The sequence below is a fragment of the Falco rusticolus genome, chromosome 2 (genome assembly GCF_015220075.1).
Source record: "Falco rusticolus isolate bFalRus1 chromosome 2, bFalRus1.pri, whole genome shotgun sequence".
Lineage (NCBI taxonomy): Eukaryota > Metazoa > Chordata > Aves > Falconiformes > Falconidae > Falco > Falco rusticolus.
The window spans coordinates 19,154,979-19,179,052 of record NC_051188.1 but is presented as its reverse complement, the minus strand read 5'-3'; the positions used below and the strand labels follow the sequence as shown (position 1 = coordinate 19,179,052).

The window sequence follows — 24,074 nt, the reverse complement described above, 5'->3', positions numbered from 1 at the left end:
AAAAAAATTGTTATGATGAGAGTGGGAAAAAGACTGGAACACGTTGCCCAGAGAGGTGGTAGATGTCCCATCCCTGGAAACATTCAGGGTCAGGTTGCATGGGCCTCTGAGCAACCTGATCTAGTAGCAACTGTCCCTGCTTATTGCAGGAGGGTTGGACTAGATGACCTTTAAAAATCCCTTCCAATTGAAACAGTTCTGTGATTCTGTAATTTAAAGGACTCGTAAAGATGGTGCTGAGGGACATGATTTTGTGGTGGACGTGGTAGCGTTAGGTTGGTGGTTGGGCTCCATGATCTTCCACATCTTTTCCAACCTAAATGATTCTATGATTTCATGATAATTTTTCACACTTCGCATGCAAGTAATCAACTTTGAGCTTCATTCCTCTGTGCCAGTCAGAATCTGATGACACACAACCACTCTATCCCCCAGGGTGGTGACATGTTCTAAAATATAATGGGATCTCCAAGATGTTCCAGCCTAACACCATCTTTGTTCTGTCACTCCACCATTCCTGAATTTGGCTTCTATACACTAGGATTACAGCATGCTGACCAGCCTTATGATCAAGTTGCATATAGGGTCAGCTGTACCACAGCCACAACATTTTCTTGCTTATTTCTGGTACAGAAAGCATATTTGTCACTTTCAATGAGGGCAACATGGTAACTGTGATTTTCCACAAATTACTTCTTAAACATCACTGCCCCAAAAAGCATTTAAGTCTTTCCTGAAGGTGAGAAACAGGTTCATTTTTTAGTAAGTAATTAAGCCACTATTCCCCAATTTATTTCTACTTATAAGGGAAGGACAGTAAAAGTGGCAGAAGTCTGTCAAGAATTTCTTCCTCAGGTGAAGGCTACTCTGCAGTTAGCGATGGGTTTGCATACATCTGAACTAGCAGTTTTTCACTAAAATGCAAGTAAAGCAGCTCAACTTCTGCTATTTAACTGCTGTAAGAACCGTTTTTGTAATTAAGATATCCAGTGCAACCATTTACCTCCCAATATACCTCCCACTCCAGTCATTTACCTTGGAGGAATTTTTTCCTTCCAACTATTCACTCTTGAAAGCTCAGCCTCAACTGGCAACTTTAAATTACAAATAACCTGAAATTAAGAAGTAAATTCTTAGCTTCCATTATACAAAAAAGCAGATTATACAGATACCTATTATCTACAACATGACAAAGCCAAGAGTATAACATCTTTAATTTTACAGAAAACCCCCAAGAGTTTACTCATTAACAGCCAACAGCCAACTAGCAATGTAAGAAAACATAATTGAGCAGACCTAATGGTTGGGGATTTTGTAATGTTTGCCTGTAAACAGAAGCAGGAGTCAGATTTTCCTTTTATATGAACAACTACTGAGAAGGTGACTTAAGTAAGAAGGTAAACCTATAGGAGGACTGTGATGAGTGCCAGCTCCCAAAAGCCACACTGGACAAGATGGAGGTAAATGACAGAAAAAAACAAGTGATCAGTCTTCTTTTCTGGGTCAGATGAGAAAAACCAAGTTTCTTCATACGGAAAGTGACAACTGGAAGCAGGGAACATGACAGTCTAAAAATTACACTACTTTCAAGAATGACAAGACCAGGTATTCATTGTTTTTCTCAACACAAGGACCACAAAGGCTCCAAATGGAGTAACTGGGTAGCACATTTAGAACAAAGGAAGCTATTTTATATACACCTCATTTTAAGTATTAAAATGAGAACTCACTGCCACTACGTATGAATACATACATATAATGTACATATGTACACTCACATACACACTGCCACAAGCATTACAAAGACATTCAAGGAAGTGTTCAAAAGCTTATGATAGAATGAGGTAATGTGTACTGACCCTGATGTATCCCACTGATTATAAAATCCTTAACGTTCAACTTCCTAACACACTAAATGCCCAGGTTCTTCGATTCTTCCTTCCAAGCATCTTTTCCTTTCTGTAGTCAGACAGGCGACTTCACAGGATGGACCTTTGGTCTGATAGAAACCCACACTATCTGCTACGCTGTGGGTTTCTATGACCAAGACTATGCCTCTGTGTGTGTGTGTGCGCGCAGTAAGACTAAATTACTGCAAAAATCCCAAAGACAGATCACAAAACTTTTAACCCAAATTGGAATACATTCATTAAAAATAAATTATTTCACAGTGCAAGAATGTAACTACCTGTGCAAGATCGTAACAGGTTCTTATAGAACATGTAAGTTCTAATTCCTTTGCAATCCTAATCGCACCAATCAGGCACTTTTTCTTCTTTTCAATGACTTCCTTAGCTTTTGCAATATCAGTGCTGTAGGAGCTGATGGTCTTCACTAATTCTGCATGCAATCTTATTTTCCTGTATTAAAAAATACTACTTTTCAGAGTTTAATAAGCACTCAGCCATACAGATTCAAACTTCAACTATAACACACAATTACCAGTTATACCACAACACAAAGTGGATACATATCACACAGAAATATCATTTTCTTCAAACAGTGAAAGGTGGAAAGCATGGAAAACCTGCTTAATTGGAGGAACCACAAAAGTTAAGAGTTCACACTAAAAAGCCACTTCATTTGGAGAAAGTTTTTAATTAAATGTTTAAAGCACTCTTCCATACACATCCAACTGAAAACTAAACAGTTGAATTTTACAATTCAGTCTATTAAGGTATCAGATCCCCCTCGCAGAGGCTATTCTGGAATCCCAAGTTTTGACACCCCTTCCCCCTTTAAATCTGAAGATAAAAATATTTTTGAAAATGAAGAAATGAAGAGTCCTGGAAGACATCAAGAAATGAAGGGCTTTATCAGCTTGAAAATTTGCAGAAAGTAAATTTTAAAAAAAAGTTCTTCTTGATGTTAAACTCATCTAGTATCAATATTAAAAAAACGTCAAAATTGAGCTATTTAAGAAAAATAGTGTCATTAAGACTAAGTTTTTTCTTTTTTTAAAGAGCAGAGGCAACATAAGCTAGTATTTTCCAGCCCTGAAAATGAGCTCTAACAGATGCCACTATGAAAAGAGCAAAAATACTGCACAAAAATTAAGAGACAGGTATTATGAAATACTGCTGAAAGGAAGACTGAAATTTTATATAGAATTCTTTTATCTGAATTAGAAACAACTTCTTGAAAAAATAACTCATGCCCACCATTCTGCAAAACAGATTACTACCTTGAGAGGAGAGAAGTAGCAAGTTCATCAAATGCTTTATCAGCAGTTTCTGCGACTTTGTCTCCTTCCTGCTTCATTCTCCATTCCAAATATTCCAGCATCTATTTCATTCAGTGTTCAATAAACATGCATTAATTATTTCGCTATCCATTATTAGTATTTCATTAGTGTCACATCAATTCTTTCCTTTTTTTTTTTAATTCAGAACAGAAGCAATGAAAATTAAGACAATGATCAATACTTAGCAGGAAGAGTGACACTAAACCATGTAAGAGCAATACTTAAACCAGCTATAGCTCATTAATCCCTTTGTTTTCTCTAGCTTCTAGTCAGCTTGCACTGGCTTGTGATCCTCATGTCAACTGAAATCTTCAGATCCATGAGGCAAGAAACATATAGATCTATGTGCCACCGCCTCACTTTCCTTACTTGACATAGTCATATAGCACCATACCCAGCTAAGTAGCACAATAAGTTTCCTGTTTTTTTAAACTCAGTCTGAGCAGAAATGAAAGAAATAAAGATTCTTTCCCTGGCTAAGCATTAATTTTGTCGCTATAGTTACATTTAATGAAAAGACATGGAAAAATATCTCAGCAATGCAACACTGCTTTGGCAACAATCAGTCTGTTGAAAAGCTGTGGGAAGACCACAGTTGTATGCATGAGTTACTGTATTAGAGCTGCTGAAATGGCAGCTTTTTACAAGATGCTCTTAGTATACAAATTACATATTCAATGTAACTTTGCTTAACTCACAGATTGGCCACTATAACAAAGCAAGTTAGAAAGGGAATGGATAACAAGTTTTAGGGACGCTTCATACCACACTTACTAGAATGAATTTGCTTTAAGTTTTTGGATCATTAAACACTTCTATGCCTGGGTGTATCTTAGAATATATGTAAAATGTAAATAAATGTCAAAGACAGAACTGAAAACTCTCCCACAGTGTATTTAATAAGAGTTAAAGTTTAAATAAAGTCATTATCATTAATGAAGTTCACAGGTTACTCAGTAAAACCTATTACCAGCATTATCCAGTATTTTAGGATTCTTTCTGTGCATAAAAAGGCATTACTTGATTTACATGTTTTGCATATTGTGTCTGTTAAAATCATTACTTCTGTTGCCCATGTAATTTCTTTTCCACCTTTAAATCCAGAACAAAACACATGAAAATGAGAAAGTCAGCATAGTCGCCAGAGCAAAAACAAAGGTTGAATTCTACCATGATTCAAGGAAACAAAAGTTTAGTACTTAAAAGACTGGTTTACATATGGTTCTGCTATATATGGATTGACCTATTAACTATGAATTATGCATAAGCTCATACACTTCTTTACAGATGATCCTGCAGTCGGTACCTTTCAGACTACAGCCTAGCACTTAAAGCCATATATTCACAGAAACGTCCCGAACAGCTAAAGGACAAAAGAGATGTCAAAATGAAGGCAGTGATAACATGTTTAAATAGCACGCTACTGTGTGACTACTCCCAAAAGAATGCTTCAATCAAGGATAGGATTTTATGTTTTGTGATTTATTTAACTTATTTTCACCCACCTTTTCTGCATCATTTAAGTGGCTGAGATTACAAGTAGCTATGCACAAAGCTTCATCAAGATATTCCATAGTTTTGATGTCCTGGGGGAAAGATTTGCCAATGAATATAAAGTTGCCTGTGTGACTAGAAGACAAGATAGCCTAAATTCATTTGCCATTTTGACATGAGAGGCACTTGATGTGGGTGACTGAATCTGTGCTCTGCACAGCTCTATAGCTGAAAACAGGCCCCAAATACTTACCTAACCTGAATTACAATAAGAACATTTACATTGTAGTGTATTCTGAATTTTTTTGACTGTTATAAACATACAATTCATTCACACACACACAACAACCAAATTAAAACATAGTACATGAAGGAAAATCAAAATAAAGTTACCAATACAGAGGAAAAAAAAATGCAAGACTGAAGAATGGGAACATTGCAGCCTAGAAAAAGGTAAAATATTTAGGAATATCATCTGGGGGAAACCAACAAAAAAAAGGTAATAAGCTCCTAGTGTTATGCTGATCCAAGAAGAGACAATAAAATCTTGCATATGACTCCGCACAGAACCAAACTTACATACAGAAATGTCTTATTTTCTCACTGGCACTACTAAAGCTAATGTTAAAGAGTACTGGTTAGAGTGCTGGTATTTTGCTAAAAGCAAAATGAGATCATCATCAGATGGGGATGACCCAAAAAGCCAGGGATGGTATGGTGTAAGCCTTTAGGCAACCAGATCACCTTGCCAAAAGGCAAGTTAACTAGTGTGGAAACATCTCCAACTTTTAAAGTGTTCCTCACTGGTGTTAAGCAGAACAAACACAAGCTAGAGAGAAATAAAAGCTTAAGAGTTCAAAAACCTGAAAGAGTTCTGTCTCTGATCAGACACCAGCATAAATGAAAGGAAGTGCTACCTGCAATCTGGGAGAGACCTGTTAATCACACACATCATTTTGGACTTTACTAAAGGTGTTTGTTACCTTCAGCTCTAGATCTTTCCAATTAACGTACCTGAACATCTCAGACGGATTTTATCGCCTTCCTAGGAGCAGAAAAAAGGAAGAAAGCCCTCCTCCTATTATGACTTGAACATTACCTGGAATACTTCCCTGTGACAACTGTTCCCACTATTTTGAGCAGGCACAAGGAGACATAATAGGTAAAAAGCTCATGGAATTACATTGCTGCCTCTCTGCTTCGTGGTTCCCATTATGATCAATGATACAGTAATAAAAATCCTTCTAAAACTCAAAGACACGGACATACTTATTCAGTGATGTAAGAAATGATACTGCCAAAGATCTAGTAATCACTAATCAAAAAATAAAGGAGTCTGAAAAAAACTTCGTAAACTTCATTCAGAAAGATCATGTTAGAAAACTTCATAGAATGTTTCAAGAGGAGGTGTCTCACAATCACTAGCCCTTGCTCTCATGGGGCACTTCAACTTACCAGATGTCCACTGGAAATGTAACAGTGAGAGAACACACTCTAGGAGGTTCCTGGAGCACATGGAAGATAACTTCCAGACACAGCTCATCACTGAACCAACCAGGGGACATGGCCCACTGGACCTGCTATTTACAGACGACTGGTGGGTGATGTGGTGGGTGGAGGACATCTTACAACACAGCTGTCACAAGATGAGACTTCCTTCTTCTTGGGAGACTTCTTCCTTCTGGGAGAAGGAAGGGGGTCTGCAGAATTGCTACCTTAGCCTTTCGGAGGGCAGACTTTAGCCTGTTTAGGAGACAGATTTCCTTGGGAGGTAGTCTCGAAGGGCAAAGCAGTCTAGGAAGGCTGGACATTCTTCAAGAAGGAAGTCTTAAAGGCACAGAAGCAGGCTGTCCCCTTATACCAAAAGATGAGCCAGCATGGGAGAAAACTGGCCTGCCTAAACAGAGAGCTTTGGCTGGAACTTGGGGAGAAAAGGAGTGTTTATGACCCTTGGAAGAAGGCACAGGCAACTCTGAAGGACTCTAAGGATGTCATGAGGTTATGCAGGGCAAAGAATAGAAGTCTGCAGGCAACACCAAGTCGCAGGGGAGTATTATCTGCGCGAGGGTAGGAAGGCTCTACAGAGGGATCTGACAGCCTGGATCAACGGGCCAAAATCAACAGCATGAGGTTCAACAAGGAGAAGCACTGGGTCCTGCCCGTGGGTCACAACAACCCCACACAGCACTACAGGCCTGGGGAAGAGTGGCTGGAAAACTGCCTGGCAGAAAAACACCTGGGGGTGCCAGCTGACAGCTGGCTGAACATGAGCCAGCAGTGTGCCCAGGTGGCCAAGAACACCAGCAGCATCCTGGCTTGTATCCGAAACAGTGTGGCCAGCAGGACAAGAGGAGTGATCATCCCCCTTACTCAGCACTGGTGAGGCCGCACCAAAAATACAGTATTTGAGTTTTGGGCCCCTCACTGCAAGAGGGACACAGAGGTGCTGCAGCATGTCCGAAGGGCAGCAAAGCTAGTGAAGAGTCTAGAGAACAAGTCTTATGAGGAGCATCTGAGGGAAGTGGGGTTGCTTAGCCTGGAGAAAAGGAGGCTGAGGGGAGACCTTATCACTCTCTAAAGCTCCCTGAAGGGAGGCTGTAGGCAGGTGGGAGTCAAGTCTCTTCTCCCAGGTAATAAGGGACAGGACAAGAGGAAATGGCCTCAAGTTGTGCCAGGGGAGGTTCAGATTGCACATTAGGAAAAATTTCTTGACTGAAAAGGTGGGTAGCATTTGAACAGGCTACCCAAGAAGGTGGTGGAATCAGCATCCCTGAAGCGTTTAAAAAACACTTAGATGTAGTGCTTAGGGACCATGGTTTATTGGTGGACTTGGCATCCCTGGGTTACTGGTTGGACTTGACGATTTTAGAGGTCCTACCCAACCTAAATGATTCTATGATTCTAAAAGAGATTCATTTACCCAACAACCTTGTTGTGCTGAATGACTGCTTCAAGGATGTGTTGCATGAACCTTGCAGCTGCCTCAAATTGCAAAAGAAGTAAAAAAGCCTCAAACCCAAACACTGTGAAGCCTCAGGTGTCTTAAGAAAAGCGAAATTCAAAATACTTAGTTTCACAGTTAGCTGAATAAACTAGCCCTCCTCAATTATGACCTGGTTGGGTTTGAGCTGATTGATTTTGTCAAGTTATTTTATTAACATTGTAGCTGCACTTCAAGTCTGTGCTAAGACAGACTAATAGAACGTAACTATTAAGGTTGCAGGTTTTTGTGTTTTAGAAAGTATGGTAGTAACTATGCACATACAAAAGTAATGAGAGAGAATATAAGGAAATTCCGTATTAACTCACCATGTCTGCTGATGGAGGTAAACCTTTTTTCTCCCTTAGCCCACCATTTGAAGAAACTTGGTACTGAACATTTTCCTCTTTGGTTTTGTGACTGAAGGGCCTGCAAAACAAAACTTTAAGGAAAAAACCTACACATTTCAACTAAAATATCAAACTTCACAGAAACAGAGACAATTTGAGTATTACAAAATCTGTCTTTAAATGCATACACACACCTACTTTTTAAAGAGTAGAATTCACTGTGATATACTACAGATACCTCACTTTTTGAAAAGTTTCCTTTCTACTAGCATCATCTTAAAATTCATCATTAGTAACTGAATTTCATCTGACAATTTTGGCAAGGCTGAACAAAACCTTAGTAGGTTGCAGTCATTTTTATCCTCAGTAAGAGTAAAATGCATTACTATTAGCATTCCAGGATTAATTTGTCATTTGTTGACCAAATGTTTTCCTTCAGACATCCCATCAGATATTGATTAGGCTGTTAAAATCTTTTGAATACATGACAGATTATACTAAAACCATCTACTGACAACCTGTTTAGAAAGCTCTTAAATTCTGTTGTTACGGTCACCTATATCTGCTCTTTTGCAAAGTACAAATGGATCTAAACATCTGTCAAGGCTCTCAAAAAACAGTCTGCAATAAACCAGCCCAACAACAGGAGGGAAGCATAGTGTTTTTCCTGTGCTCAGACTGTTGCTTCGGATGGGTTGTGAGAGGGCTTGGAGAACACTGCTGCAGATGCTGACAGCCATATGTGAAATCTTGAGTTTCTATTTTACTTTGGGAAAGGTTTGGTGCGTGCAATGTGCGCTGCTATTTCGCAACATATACCTCCCTTACAGAATAAATAGATTCATACAAAACAGTTCCTTTATGTAACAGATCTGTAAGAATTATCTGGGCCTATTCTCATTTGTATCAACACAAATCTCCACAGTAATGGCAGCAGGGGGAAAGACACCCACTTTAAGGCTTCCTTCAAGTTCACGTAGGCTAGACAACTAATAAGCAAGTGAATGCGTGACTTAGATATGCAGAAGGTGCAATGAGAGCAGCAGGGGGGTGGGAGGGAAGAAGGCACTTCAGTGATACAGTCCTTCCTATCACAGCCTGGCATTTCAGCAGTTCTCTCTCTCTCAACCTTTATCAGGGTGTTACCACAACACTTCAAACTTTCAGTTCCAAACGTTTTCAAGCCAAACCCATTTGCTTCTCACTCTCTTTCAATGAAAGTTTTTTTGTACTCAAGTGTCAAGCAAGTTGTGCCCCCACAGTAGAGACACTCATAATGGGAATACATTAAAAATGAAAAAAAAATCAGCCCAAGAAAAATGGCTGGAAATGCTTGCTCAGTCAAGTCCTCCCCCAGTCTGGCATCTAAACACAAAACCCATTTGAGTTAAAGGCTTACCTTTCTAGCCTTTGTGAGTTGTAGCTGCACAGCCCAAGTTTAAAATCAGGTATGGTCTAAATTCAGAGGGAAAAAGTAAAGTAAGTTCAAATACAGGGTTAAATCCAAACCCCAGTACAAAAATGTTCTATAAGCCTGTTTTCACCTTCAGTACCACCCCCCCAGCCCCCTCCTCCAAATTTCAATGACACTAAGCTTTAAAGCAAGTGCAAGGAAAGGTATAAGAAAACAGCTTCCAGGCTGAAGCTCTCTAGCCCATCACTGTACCTTTTTGGTAAGTGAAAAGTGTTCCTAGTAAAAGGAATGTTAACTTCCTGTTTCCTCTTAGTACTTTTCCCACTACTATGCATAACTTCTAACATATTGCATTACTGAACCTGATTACAAGGGTTTTTTTCAATAAAATATAATGACAGGGCTTAACTCCAGAGATTTGACTTCTCTGTATTTTGCAATACTAAATCTCAATTTCATAACAGAAAAAACAGAATGGCCACACCCTATGTTTTGCATAAATTAAAACAAAAAAAAAGGCACTTAATGTTTATCCAAATTACAGATTTCTGTAAAACAAATGGCACTAGCAGGTTAGAACACAGAGATGATTCACAAGCAGAGCATTTTTTTAAATACAGAAACAGAAATATATTCAGAAATTACGCATTGGCAGGCAAACTGAAATAGTTTTAAAAAAGTATCAAAAAATCTTTGAAGTCCTTTTATTTGTGAGTTGACAGGGAAAAAGTGTTTTTTTATTTAGTTTTTTTAAAAAACCTACATAGTTGGTTTCTGGCACATTCTGTGCAGACGAGAGGGTGGAACAGAGGTGGCAACACGGGGCACTAAGGAGAACTATACAAATAAACCTAAAACCCGACTCTGGACATCAGATGCATACTGCACAACAAGAAATGGTAGCTAAGACTTGCTGGAGAACAGGTGGTTATAAAGTTCAGGTCCTTACACCAGAGGGGATGTAAGCTTGCTTTAATCACTTTCAATGCAACTGCAAAAGGTCCTGTAGTATCACTATTTCAGACCACCACAGCGACTACTGAACAGAAAACTTCAACTTACTTCTGTAGAAGAGAAACCGAAGAAATCAGTGTTCTCATCCTTCACATCATCACACAAGGCTGTAAAAGCAAGCACAGAAAACACTTGACTGCTAATGTTGTTAACTGTAAGGTGTCTCAATCAATTAGATAAACAGGAATACATGATCACTAGAGCAGTCTTCTAGGTAGTATTCATAAAGAAAATGGGAATTTGGACATTGACTTGTAATGACAGAATTTGAAAGCTAGAAATAGAAATCCAGACAAATAGATATGGAAGTTAACTGGGAATTATACAAACACACACACACCCCAAAACCCCAAAATTCAAACACAATTTACTTGCATTTAATGATTAAGGTATTTTCTGCACAGTTAGCTGTATTACATTGCTACTACATTCAAGACAGGATAAACACACAAAAGGGAAGCCGAAAACGCAAAAGAAAACACACATTCAAAACATGTACCTATAGTACAGGAAAAAAAATTTTCATAGAGCATCCGTACACAACAATTCTGCAATTGGGAAAAAAAAATACTCAACCAAAAAAATCCCAGAAAAATGAGGTTTCCTATAAAGCAAACTCTTCAGTAACTTTGTCAAGAATAACAGCAGGAAGAGAAGAGAAAGATATTGATCATTCTTGCCAAGTACTACAAATGTAGTAAAACAATGCATTAATCGAATCTGGCAGTCCATCTATTGGCTTTAACAGACCATGTAACATAAATTAACAGTGAATACTGCACACCACAAAACTGCTGGAAATAAAGGTCAAGATCCAAAAGCCTTACCTTTTACACTCATAGCTCTTGACATACGACATAATTCACTGTTTCTCTGATTTGGTTCTGCAAAAATCTCTTCCAGTATCTCAAAACATTGCCTTCACAAGTAGAAGTATAGGTTGAAGGTAATTAGAGATTACCAACCAAACACAAATTCTGACTACCAGCTCTCTTAGAGCTAAGCTTGCCCACTTTTACCAAATGACATTATGGAGAAGGTGCAGTTAATGAAATACACACCACGCACACAAAAATGTTGTTACTTCTTCTAACTGGAGGGGGAGCAACTCACCTCCACGATACTGAACTGATCATAAAAGTAGTACTAGAGCTTTTAGATATGCAGCATTTATGGTAACTAGAACCAGCATTAATCAATTGTTATATAATCGATTTTAATCACATTAATTAGAAATTTAACTGAATATATATTGACTAGACCAACAATAGTTTATTTACTTGCAGAATACACATTCAGATCAATATGAGATATTAATAGCCCAATAACTAGGTATTTTACAACCCAAGATGCATTTACATTTTTTTCCCCTGAACCCACTCCACACATTAAAACTTCCCACAAACTGCATGTTTAACACATAAATAGCATAAAAATGGACTCAATTGCAACACCACAGAGTACAAACATTATTTTCTAATTTCCTCAATATGATTTCCTGATAATTACATCAGAACTTAAAAATACTAAAGCCACTACAGTAATCTCAAAATTCACGTACCATAGATATTTTTTTAGTCTTCTATATTCTTCCCTACTGTCACGTTCTTCACTACTGTTATGTACCAAGAACTCAATCTTTCTACTCATGATGGTATACAATGGTCTCACACTTCAAAGTAAAAACGTGGCTAATTCTCTACAACATACACGTTTTATCACTTGAGCCAACACTACAGATTACTTGCAGCACTGGGCAAAGAGCAAAATGAAAAAGGTAAGACAGAAAATTAATTGAAAACATACACCTGTTTTTTCCTTAAAAAACAAATATTTTAAATGCAACAAAATGCTGCCCTGTTTTGCACTGTTCAGCTACTCCACCCCTAACCTTATCAGACACAGCAGATGATTATTTCCCGTTTCTACAGCATCTCAATACCTTAGGTTCACACCTCGCTCACAATCCGCCACGTATACTGACCCCCACTCCTTTCCTTAAGGCCTGCTATCTGGCCATTTGCATCCTTGACCCTCCCACCCCCCACGTCCCCCAACCACCCACCTCCCCCTCCCCCGAAGGGAGAGGTGCTCTTTCCTCCCAGACGCCCAGAGCACCACTGCCGCTGCAGGTGACAAAGGCCGATGGTGAAGAGGCTGGAGCGGGTACACACCGAGACGGCCGGGAACAGGACGCGACTCCCCTCACCTTGAAAGGAGGACGAAGAAAGCCTCGTGGCGCCCACTGCGCGCCAGAAGAGCTACCCCAATCAGCGAGCGCCCCGCCGGGCCTCGTTCCGATCGCAGCCAACCACGGCGAGGGGGGAGGGGGAGGGTGGTGGTTGCTGCGGCCGGCCAGGGCGGCTTTCGCCACCGGGTTGGCGGCCTGCGGCGCTGCGGGGGCTACCGAGCCTCATCCTTTCTCGCTTCTGCCGGGAGGCCAGAGTCCCTTCCTTGAAAACAAGGCGTTTCCTGGGCTAGAAACCATCAAGTCCATGCTTTGGGGTAGCTGTCCTACACGCCTTCTCATTATTTGCAGGACAAGTAAGAGATTTTTTTTGTAGTGTTTTATTATTCCTGTTTTGTCTGTCACAGATGTAGCGTGATGCTCTCCAGATTTCTGTTTAAATTACCTCTAGCAAAAGAAATTGACTTTTAAATTAAAAGTACACTGATTTTCCTCTGCAACTTTTGCTTTTTGCACTTGCCAGATAATGATCTAGGCCCCAGGTTTCCAAGAGGCCAGTTTCCTACCAAAACCTAGCTAGTTTGTATTTTTGCCCGGTTCATGTAGTAAAACTAGGTTCTACCCCACACCTTTCATTTTAAATGTCCTAAGTATCTGTGCATGCTGGGCTGGGGTTCTGACTCAGGTAAGGAGGCAGAGTTTGAAAGGCCACACAAGCTCTAGGTTTCCCTGGTAGGGAGTACTTCAGCAGTGTGGCCAAGGCAAACAGTGACTTGAGAAAAGAGGCAATGGGGAAGATTAGTTTTGTCTTTTGGAAGGGCACAAAGAGAATTTCAGGAGTAATGGGAATGAAAGCATAAAGAAAGGAGCAGTAAAGCTTAAAAATTAGAAAATTCTGTGGAGCTAGGCCCTCGCCTGTGTTTTGTTAAACCTCCCAAATCAAGCAAGCTTCCATTAGTTTCCTTTGGCTATACTGGAATGTGATTTGTTTGTGAGGGGCAGAACTTTCCAGAAGTTTTCCACAAACTGATCCAGCTTGTAAATAATTTCCCCTAGAAGCCCTTGTTCACCAGGACCTGATTAGACTTGACTACGTATAAAATCCTTGTGGAGATGTGTTGTCAAATTTTACAGTTGTGCTTTGTGCCCAGTCTGGTTCCATTTGGTGTGGTTTGGCCTATGGACACTTTGTAGGAAACACTGTGAGACTGAAAATCAGTACCAGGGTGAACTGGTACATGCAGTGTAACGTCCCATAACCAGTAGTGTTTGTTTTTTTTTAAACAACCTGCAAAGAAGTCCTACAAAATACTGTAAAGGACAGGGCTGGGAGACAACAAATGAACCCTGTCCCACAGAAGATAAACCCGCTTCTGTTCTGTAAATATGAGTTGTCCTTTCTCTCAGATTCTCCTATCAGATTTTGCAATGAAGTTAAAATCTCAGGAGTTTTCTCAACTTGTATTTAGCTTTGGAAATCGCTTCCTCTATTTCAAAGGCTTGTGCACCCAAAATTTTGTCTTTATCTTCTGTATTCTGTGTTAATTTCCACTTAAACATTAACTCATAAACATTACTTAAGAACATAGTGAATATTGGCTGAGGGGTAAAATATAGGATGGGTGATGGCAGACCTGTTGTGGATGTAGCAAAGAAAGGGAACGGTAGGAATGATTGCCTTGTTAAAGGTCTGAATGCAATTTTAAAGCTGCAGTGTAAAGGATAGTCTTAACAGTAGCCTAACTAGCTCTTTGATTAGAAGCCTGATTAGGCCTAATTGGCTCTTTGGTGGAAAGACAGCTCGTCCTTGCTTATATTTCAACTTCAGCTCCATTTAATAAATAAGTGAACAATAGCAACAAATGCTTGTTACCATTTTCTGCTTATGAATTTGTGAAAATTCATACAATTATAGCTGAACATTCTGTTCTTTATGACTTTACAAAGAATTATAAAAGCTATACATACACGTTATGTTATATATCATGCATATAATACGTTTGTTTGTAGCTCTGCCAGCCTATACATGAAATAAACATACACTGCACCACTTCAGTTTTGCGCTCATACCGCTCTGAAAATCTGAAGATGAAACTGGCAACTTGGTTTATTATTTCTGAAAAGACAACAGTAATATTCCGTAAAAGAAGGAACACCTTCTGTCTGTGTCATTAGCTATTCAAAGAACATTCCTGACGTTTCTTAATTTTATACGATAGTATTTAAAACGCAGGCATGCAAAAGTCAGTGTTTCTGATGTGGGGAACCACAAGATGGCAGCATGGATTAACCCTGGGTGGATTCATTCGCCCGTTTCTAGTTACACGGGTGCGATTGATCTCAGCCACTTCACTGGCTTTGTCTGCGGAAGAAAGTAGAGTGTATTAGAAAGATAATACTGAACAGCCCGCTGTCTTTGGTGTGAACAATGTAGCTGTATTGAAAAATCACAGTCAAATGCTGGTTGAAAACAATATTGTATACTGTCTATATCATCTTTCCAGCCAGTTGTTATTTCTTCAAATTATCCTCCTTTCTCATTTGCATCTTGCCCTTTCTCTGTGAGTTCTGCTTTCAAAATTTAATGACTCAAGGCTAGAATTGCCAGTGTTTGGGGTTCTTCTGTTTGTTTGGGTTTTCTTTGTTTGTTTTGGTTTTTCATTTAGATAGTACATTCTGTGAACATGTATCTTGGTTATTTGGTATTGTAACCATTATTGGATTTTTTCTGTGTATGACCATATGATGACATGGTAAGTGAAAAAACAGTGTTCCCCTAAATATTATGTGAAAGGCTACATGTGTTTGGGGAGGGAAGGAGACCTGTTACATATTACTGCAGACAGGGCCAAGTGCAATATTTAGAACAGTTTGTAGATCGGGGATATGCAGGTGTGTTGAAAGTATGATTTTGTCAATGAAATGCTAATTATGTAGCATTAACAACTGAATTATCTGGTTTCTAAGGTTTACACGTGTTAGACAAGTAATTTAAAAATGTGGTGGTGGTCTAACAGAGAGACACTGATACCTGAGGGAAATGTTGTACTTAATCTCAACGCCTCATCCACAGTTTCTGGCTCATAATATTTATCTTTTTGAAGTATCCCAGATTTAGGTTACTTATACTATGAAAGGGATTAGACTTTTCAAGGTCATCAGTGTATTTGTTGCCCAGGATTTACATGTCGGTGATCTCTAGAATTACCCAATGTGTATAATTTCTGCTCTAACACTGCAGTTGGTGTTTTCTCCAGTGAAGTTTCTATCATTATAAATAGTTAATTTTTACAGCTGTAGTATCTGGCTACAGTCATTCAAGTAAAAATAACTGCTTACTCATCTTCAGTTAATACATTGCTTTTATCACTGTGCCTGAAATGAATTCTTAATGACCAGTTAAGGTTGATCTAAGCCTGTGCTGTTGCTGAAAGGGTAGGCCTTGTATTTTTCTGGTTCCAGGCATGTGTTCACCCTTCCCTTGTGTTACCAGTAGTGTTTCTGGAGCCATACAGTGAGGATGTATGGATCTCTAGGTTGCTGTTAGGTAACAATTAGTTCCCTCATAATTCATACCAAGAGCCCTGGATCCTTGCATTTAACAATGTAGGTAGTGGTTGTTCTTACATGAGCATGTCCTCATAGTAATGGTTACTAGGTGCTTACATTCATTAGCTATTACCTATCTAATTTTCTATGAATGAAATCGGTTGCAAAGTATGCCAGATACTTTTTTTTCCTCATCCACCCTCTTGGTTAAAAACTACAAACTATCTGTAAATTACGGTGGACAGTTTGGTCCTAGGTACTTCTGTGGCATTGGTGCTGAACTCGTGCTACTTCCATTTCTCTACAGAACCTTTTTTTGCTTGAAGCACAGTCTAAGAAATTTGCTGAGTCTTTCTGTAGGTATTTTAGTTGTAAAAATATGAAACGAAAAGTCATAAGTATAAAAGCATTTTATTTAAAATGTTACTGTGATTTTTAGGAAACTTAATGCTCAAATCAATCTTTCATCCTTTAAAGTTCCTCTTACAAGCTTTTTACTGTGAGCATAATACAGTACTCTTTGTTTAAAGTCCATCTTTTTTTAGCATGTAGGGAAATAGCAGCCAGAGTTTGGATTGTGAATTAGCCTTGTCCGTTGTGTTCAGCTGCTAAATCTGGGAGCCTGACAGAGGTGAGGCTGTTGCAGCTTCATCTCTCCAGGTCCAGCTGGTAGCAACACTGAGCATGCATTCCCAATTTTAATCTAATTTTGAAAAGACTACATTGCACCTTGACCACATAGTATAAATAGGGTTACCTGGAAATAAGGAGTTTTTAAACAAGCAGAAAATCTTTTCCTGACTTCAGCTTTCAATCTCCTGATACTCAGCATGCCTATAGCAAGGCACAGATTTGGTCCTAATGCAGAAATAAGTATTAAAGAGAGAGACTGCAGTATCCTGTGGGGTCTGACTGAAGGCTCTGTGTAGGCACTGAAATTTGTTTGGGGGTCTTTCAATTATATTTGTGTGTATGGAGATTTCAACATCTTTAATACATCTCCAAAATCCATGTTGTTGGTCAGTCACTGTTAGGCTTCTTGAAGATGAAATTCTGTCTCTAGGCTAACCAAGCGTTCTCTTTTCTTCCTAAAATCTTTAAGAAACTTGGTTTCACAGCAAAAATGCCATCTGAAATTCTTAATGAAATACTCTTTGTAGTCCAAATTTTTGGAGCATAAATTACTTAGTACAACAGGGGGGAAAAATGTCTAGGTTTTTAGGGTCTTAACACATAGCTGAGAGGGACATGCTGGTGAGCAGGCTTGTTATTTTTTTTACCCTGTCATATAATGTAACTTTAAGCTCATCCTTTATTGCTTAGGTGATTTTAAAACACAGCTTCAAAAATAACTAAAGGTACATGGAGCCTCCAGGAGGCTTTATCAGACCCTAAGGAAAATAGCAGTATTTGAATAAAACATGGGAACCCAACACTGACAAATGGTAAGCAATGCTTTTTTTTGGTAGCAAGTATTTCAACTGCGTACATGCTTGTGTAGTCCAGAATTACTCTAAACTCTTCAGGAACAAAACAGAATGGCTCTCTGTGCCCCTGCTTTCAGAAACCACATGAGATGATAGACTATATTAATAGTGGTTCCACAGTCTGTGGCATGTAATATTACACTAGATAGTATAATGCAAAGCCTTTTCTGCATAGTTCTGCTTAAGCATAGAAATAAAGACTCCAGCAGTGTTTTATGGAGCTTGTTTGTGAGAGAGTAAAGATATGGTAACCTGGGCAACCAGACTCCCTGGTAAACTTTACAATGCACACTGTGGCTTGCTGTGTCATCTTTTCATGTATTACTGTCCAAACTAATGGGATCCAAGGTAGTTATATGCATATTGCAACCATATCCTTCGCTGTAGTATGTTTATTTTTCAGAGACAAAGATGAAAATTATTTGCTAGTCACAAACGGAGGTGGTGGAGGCAAAGGCTTAGGAAAGCATAATCGCTCTGCAGAACAGGCATGGTCTCTTGTATCCATAGAGATCACATAAGGAAAACGTGCTGAAGGGAGATTTGGCTCGTGACATTGAGACTTTGTATGCAAAGGCTATGGGTAGTCAGAAAGTCTCACTTGAAATGGACAGAGAAGACATTTCTTCTCTCAGTTCTCCTTTGGGATCTTTCTAAGTTAACAGCTATGCACTGTAGGCCATGATGGATGCTGAGATAAATGCAGTGATCTGGTCCTGTGATAAAGAGTACTCCCAACAAATAATCTTTTGTTAAGAACCAAATTTATTAGAAGATTTGCCAGAATCACCTATGCAAATTAAGGTGAAAAGATCAGCAGTATTCTTTCAGTGCCTGTACATGGTTTCAGCAGTTCAAGATGCAGATAGGCAATGAGGTTCTCCTCACAGCAGATTGTTGAAAATACAGTTTACCATGTGTGTCTATATAAACCTCTCAGCATCCCACTGGGCTGCTCAGCTTTGGTGTCCCTTACTGGATCTCTCTGCAAGACAGAACCACTAGCTTCTTCATCTTTTCTAACAAGTGTATAGAAAATAGTTGATTTCTTAAGAAGGCATTTAGAGGATTTACTAGTTAGAATTCTTCATAATGCATTGAAAATGGGTACTGATGAAGGGAGAGTATGGATTATTCCTGTGGTTAAGAAGGCTTTGTCTGATGGTTATGAATTTGGATATTGAAACTGATGACATGACAGTTTAGTACCATAACCCTCCACTAAGTCCTTGTATGACCTTGATCTGCTTAGTTACTTGCTCATCAGTTCCCCTTGTCTTTTTGGTTGTTTTGTGGTGATTTGTCCAAAACTGTAGACAAAGGAGTTGTATAGCTATTAGGTGTTGTAATACCCATGAGAAATATCACATACCGTTGCTTCTGAATTCTGTTGCTTTACTGATAAAAGTTATGTTATTTAAAATGAACAGGATTACCACCCTGTAGCACACTCATTTCAATCCCTGGCATTGTAATTACTATCAAATTAATTCTGCCTATTCTAGGACAGATATTTAAGTATTTACTAGAATGTACTCTCTGTCTTAAGGATTTTTGTTATTTGTGTGTAAAGAAAAAGGAATAGATTCAATGACAAATGGACAGTCTGAATTTAAAGAGACCACTAAGCAAGTGGGGCACAATCTCAGTACTGTGAGCATTTTAATTTTGAATCTATCACTCTCTATACAAGGTATAATATTAAAAATTCAAGTAACACAATGTTTGTGGTCACAGAGAAAGCTATGATTGCGTGCTTCTTGTACCTACTGTTCCAAGAAATTATTTTTGTATTGTTCATTTTTTGGGGTGCACATCTGCTATTTGAGGAAGTGTAAAGTATTGTTGCTCTGTATACAGCATCTGAGCAGGAATACACGCAGAGCTTTTGCTGAATCCCCCAAAAGATCTGTATTTTAAGTTTCACTCCCTTTTAAAATAAAATATCACGAACAGGAAGTTTTTGTTTACCTTGGCTAGTATAGCTGGCTGATTAATCTTTCATGTACTTATCCATCTTTCTGATTTTTTCTGCAATAATAGTTTAAATATGTGGTTAGTAACTTTTATCTGTGAAAAAGCTATTTTTTTAGTACATTCATATAATGGTGAGCATAAATTTGAGGTTAATAATCACATATAAGGGAAAATGACTAAATTAGAGGTGCATACATTTTTGTTCTTTGCATTTCAAGGTAGAGATAAAAATCACTGTAAATGATTAGAAATATGCAGAGATTTCTGTAGGAAAAGGCTTACCGGGGCTGTCACTCTTAGGGTGTTGCTGAAGAACAGAGTATAGCACAGTTTTCTGTAAGAACACAGGCATGGTTGTTCATTCCTTCTAAGTAACATAAGAACCAGAAGGCACCTGATGAAATGATAAAATGACAGACTTAAATTAAGCAAGAAGTACTTCTGAAAACAATCCATAATTTAACAATAAAAATTACTTCCTACAGAATTATACATGTATTAAAATATGATCAGTCAATGTTATGGTCCATGAATTAGACCAGAAGAACTGCTAAAAAGGATGGTGCATACATGATCTGTTATAGCTGTCTTAGCCTCTCAGTACTGACAGCAAGAGAGTCTGCTAAGGGAAGCACCATTCCGTACCGGCCTATTTTTATGTTTGCTCTAAACATCCACTTCTAGCCATGGTAGGAGATAAAGCCACTCTTCTCAAATTGTCTCTTGGTGTGGACCAGTATATAATTGCTTTTATTTCCATGCTAATAGATTCTGACCCGAAGAATCTAATAAAGGTCTAATACAAAGGTAATATTGTAGAGTACTACTATGATGTAGTGCCTCTCTGGAGAACTAATTCAACCATGGCACAAGATGATTCAGTATACATACAATATAATCTTTGCACACACATTTCAGGTTACACGTGTTATATTTGATAGCATCCCTAGAATACATTTTGAGTTTTAGTGTATTCCCTGTTTGGGTAAACAACCAAATTAACATTTTGGCAGGTACATTAACTTTAGCAAAGATGACACCGTTTGAGTTGACAATGTGAAAAACATCTTTTTTCCCATTAAGATACGATCCTTCTGAGATAGGCTGACGGCTTGCTGATGGAATGCAATGGGAAATCATGAAGAGCAGTTAAAGCACAGGCTTACATTTGCAATGATAGGCATTCTGGCACCTTATTTAATTCAGACAAGAGCTTGTTTGTGAACTTATGATGTGTCTCGAGTAGCATTTCAGAGAATATATAATGAAAATTTATGACATATATTAATCAAGGGACAAAAAACCTCAAGCATTTCCCAGTGTCTGTCTGTCCTCTGTGAAGGGCGGGCTTTACTGGATTTTCTCTCCATGTTGCTTTCCCCATTTCTTCAGTCACACTTGTCAGGCTGAAATAATGTGTGGAAGTTCTTCCCTGTAAGTCACATATATTCCAGGAATCACTGGAGTTCTAAATGGAAAATGTGAAACCTGTTCTAAACTGAACAATATACACAGCCAGATTGGAGCAGTAGAGCAGTGGCTGGAACAAGCCGAAAAACAAATCCAAACTTTTCAAGCAGACTTCAATTAAAATAATGGAAACTAGGATATAATCAGAAATGCTAGAAATTCCTCAGAGTATATTTCCATGTATTTACAAAGGGGAGCTCAGTCACATTCCAGGCAAAGCTGATCAGTTCATCCCTGGCCAGTTGTTTTCAGTCTTTCCAAACAGGTCATACGTTCAGGAGTCCTGGACACATATTTAGAAACCCAGATCAAGTTGTTCTTATCCAGGAGTTGCTAGTGAGTCCAGGAAAGAGCCTGCAGATTGGTTTGTAAGTGTATATGGATGTTTTTTTAGTTTTGTTGTAATTTTGTCAAGCGCTTTAAAAAAAAAAATCCATTTCAGATGGGGTTCTGTGTGGAGTTTGCTGTTGGAGAATGTCATTTAGTAAGACAGGCTGGTTCAGCAGCTTCTGGATGTGGACATGAAGGGAGATTACCTGAGAATGTAGAAGAGAAGAGCTATGGTGTTTGTGAAAATATAAGTGGGAACAAAGGCCTTAAGGAGAGAAAGCTTGATAAAAGTGTATTAATTCCTGCCCAAAATACTCTGCTGAAAATTTTACTTGTTTTTATTTACCTTGTTATTGTAGCCTTGAGGCTAATAAAAGCATTGTGTTTTCCTGGTTTCCTGTAATATAACTAAAAGGTACAGCTTCAAAAGGAGTCCCTAAGCTTATATAGAATACTGTTAAACTATGTTGTTAAGCTATGTTGCTCTCCATTATAGCAGTTAATCTCGGTAAGTCTGAGAAGAAACAAAGATGGCAAACCAGTAGTATGGCTTCACTGGATTCTTCCTGGAAGATTCTCAAAGGCATCACAAGGAAAGGTTTGAAGGCGTGTTCTGTCCAGCTAACTTACTTTTCTCCCTCCCCTTTAAAGAAAACCAGGGCCAGAAGAATTCTGGGCAGAAATGACCATGCAGAATAACATTTTCCAGATGGGGCTGGTTCCCTGCAAACACTCCATGCGTGCAGTTTCAGCCCTTGTTTACCCCTACTTGTGAATAAGCTGACCAGAACGACATGGGACCCAGATGAGTGGAGAATACCAGCTCTCTGTTACTTGTGGTGAAGAACTCCTACCATGTCTGCAACCATAACTGTCACCTCAAGGGTCAGTTTGTAAGCATATGGATTCCTAGATCTTTCCAACCTGGATGTGATTCATCTGACCATCCTCTGGTAATTAGTGAAGAGGAACAGGCACTTTTAGAACATCAGTCTTTGCTTTATCAAGGGGATGTTGAAAACAAAGCAGATGAATCACACAAGGGCTTATTTTTCTCGCTGACTATAAAGGGAACTTAGGCTAGCTGAGATCATGACATCTACATTGCAACCTTTGGCTTAGATGAATTCCACCCAAATGATTCTGCTATCTAGTAACGTGTCTGGAAGAGTTCTCTTGTCTCCAACCTGTAAAAGTTCTCTTGCATTCTGTCCAGGTACATTAGCCATGTGTTGTTGGGTTTGGGACTTACTAATGCTTTCAAGCATGACTGAGAAAGACCAAAGTGCAATTGTTTACTACAAGTGAAACTTTGAAGAAGTGTGCAGAGGTGCCAAGGGTGCCTGAAATGTCAGTCCCCAGGAAAAAAAGTAAATATTTCATTTTATGCTCATCCAGCAACTGACTTTCCAAAGTTGAATTCATTCAACCCAAACGGTATAATAATCTGACCACAGGGAACATACTTATAGGGTATCTTTCTTTTAGCAGAGTAGTTAAAAGTGCATTTTTCATGCTGCTGTATTTAAGAGGCCATCCTCATGCTCCTGAAGTCATGTGTTTTTACCTGCTCTGATGGCAAGTTTCAGAATTGTCAATCTGGTATGAGAATTTACAGCATATTATTTTTTGAAAAATTCACATAATATCTTACTTTTCAAAAAATACAAGGGATTGTGATGCTATTACTGGTTTCCCTCCATCCAGTTTAAAGACTAGGGCCAGGGGTCCTCAAACTACGGCCTGCAGGCCAGATAGGGCCCCGCAGGGTCCTCAATCCGGCCCCCAGTATTTACAGAACCCCCCGCCGGGGGTTTGTGGGGGGGAAACCAAGCAGCTGCAGATGACTGCCTGCCACTTCATCCACGCGCTGGCCCCCTGTTTAAAACGTTTGAGGACCCCTGGCCTACACTGTAAATTTATTTGTAAATTGAATTAATATAACTGCAGTTCTAGAGGCATGCAATTAAATTATAACATTAACTAAAATTACATGTCAGCCTTTTGCCAGATTTTGCCAAGATGGTACAAATTAGTTCAGTCAGCTTGGCTTTTACTTGTTTTATTTCTTTCTTTGTTTTATTGTCATTTTTGTTTGTAATTATTGTTGTTATTAATTGATAAGGGTTTAGGACAAGCAATTAAAAGCCATTGACAAGAAAAGCTTGTTTGTGCTTTTCTAATAAGATATAGCATTTGCTTTCTGATGATTCAAGTAGCAGGTTATGTAAACATTTCTATTTCTGATCCTTCTAAGGCTTTGGTCTCTTGTCTATTAAGTATTTTGTGGGGGAAAACATGATCATCAAGTCGGCAATCTGCCTAGGATTTTAGAATGGCATGAAAATAAATAATTACACATGATGAAAACATTTAGGATATTACATTGCGATCATTTCATATCACTGGCAGACGCATTTCAGGACGAAAAACATTACATAAAGTCTAGTGGTTCAGTAAACAAGGGGATTTAAAGACTGATGGATATTGCTGTGTTCTCTCCCTAGGATAAAGTATCAACTGTAATACTTTAAAATTAGGTTTTCTCTTCTTTTTTTTTTCTCCTTCTCTCTCTTT

At 38.7% G+C, this 24,074-nt stretch overlaps 1 protein-coding gene across 1 annotated transcript in view; it reads right to left on the bottom strand.

Moving 5' to 3' along the window:
- Window positions 1-12,146, bottom strand: part of RNF17 (ring finger protein 17) — a 54,078-nt gene extending 41,932 nt beyond the window's left edge. Inside the window, exons 1-9 of the mRNA XM_037376532.1 lie at window positions 12,058-12,146; window positions 11,324-11,415; window positions 10,545-10,603; window positions 9,468-9,523; window positions 8,048-8,147; window positions 4,750-4,830; window positions 3,185-3,285; window positions 2,189-2,360; window positions 1,036-1,112 (exon numbers count right to left, since the gene is read on the bottom strand). Of these exons, the coding sequence (XP_037232429.1) occupies window positions 1,036-1,112; window positions 2,189-2,360; window positions 3,185-3,285; window positions 4,750-4,830; window positions 8,048-8,147; window positions 9,468-9,523; window positions 10,545-10,603; window positions 11,324-11,415; window positions 12,058-12,146 (827 nt within the window). The remainder of the gene's footprint in view (window positions 1-1,035; window positions 1,113-2,188; window positions 2,361-3,184; window positions 3,286-4,749; window positions 4,831-8,047; window positions 8,148-9,467; window positions 9,524-10,544; window positions 10,604-11,323; window positions 11,416-12,057) is intronic.
- Between the last annotated feature and the right edge of the window lie 11,928 nt (window positions 12,147-24,074).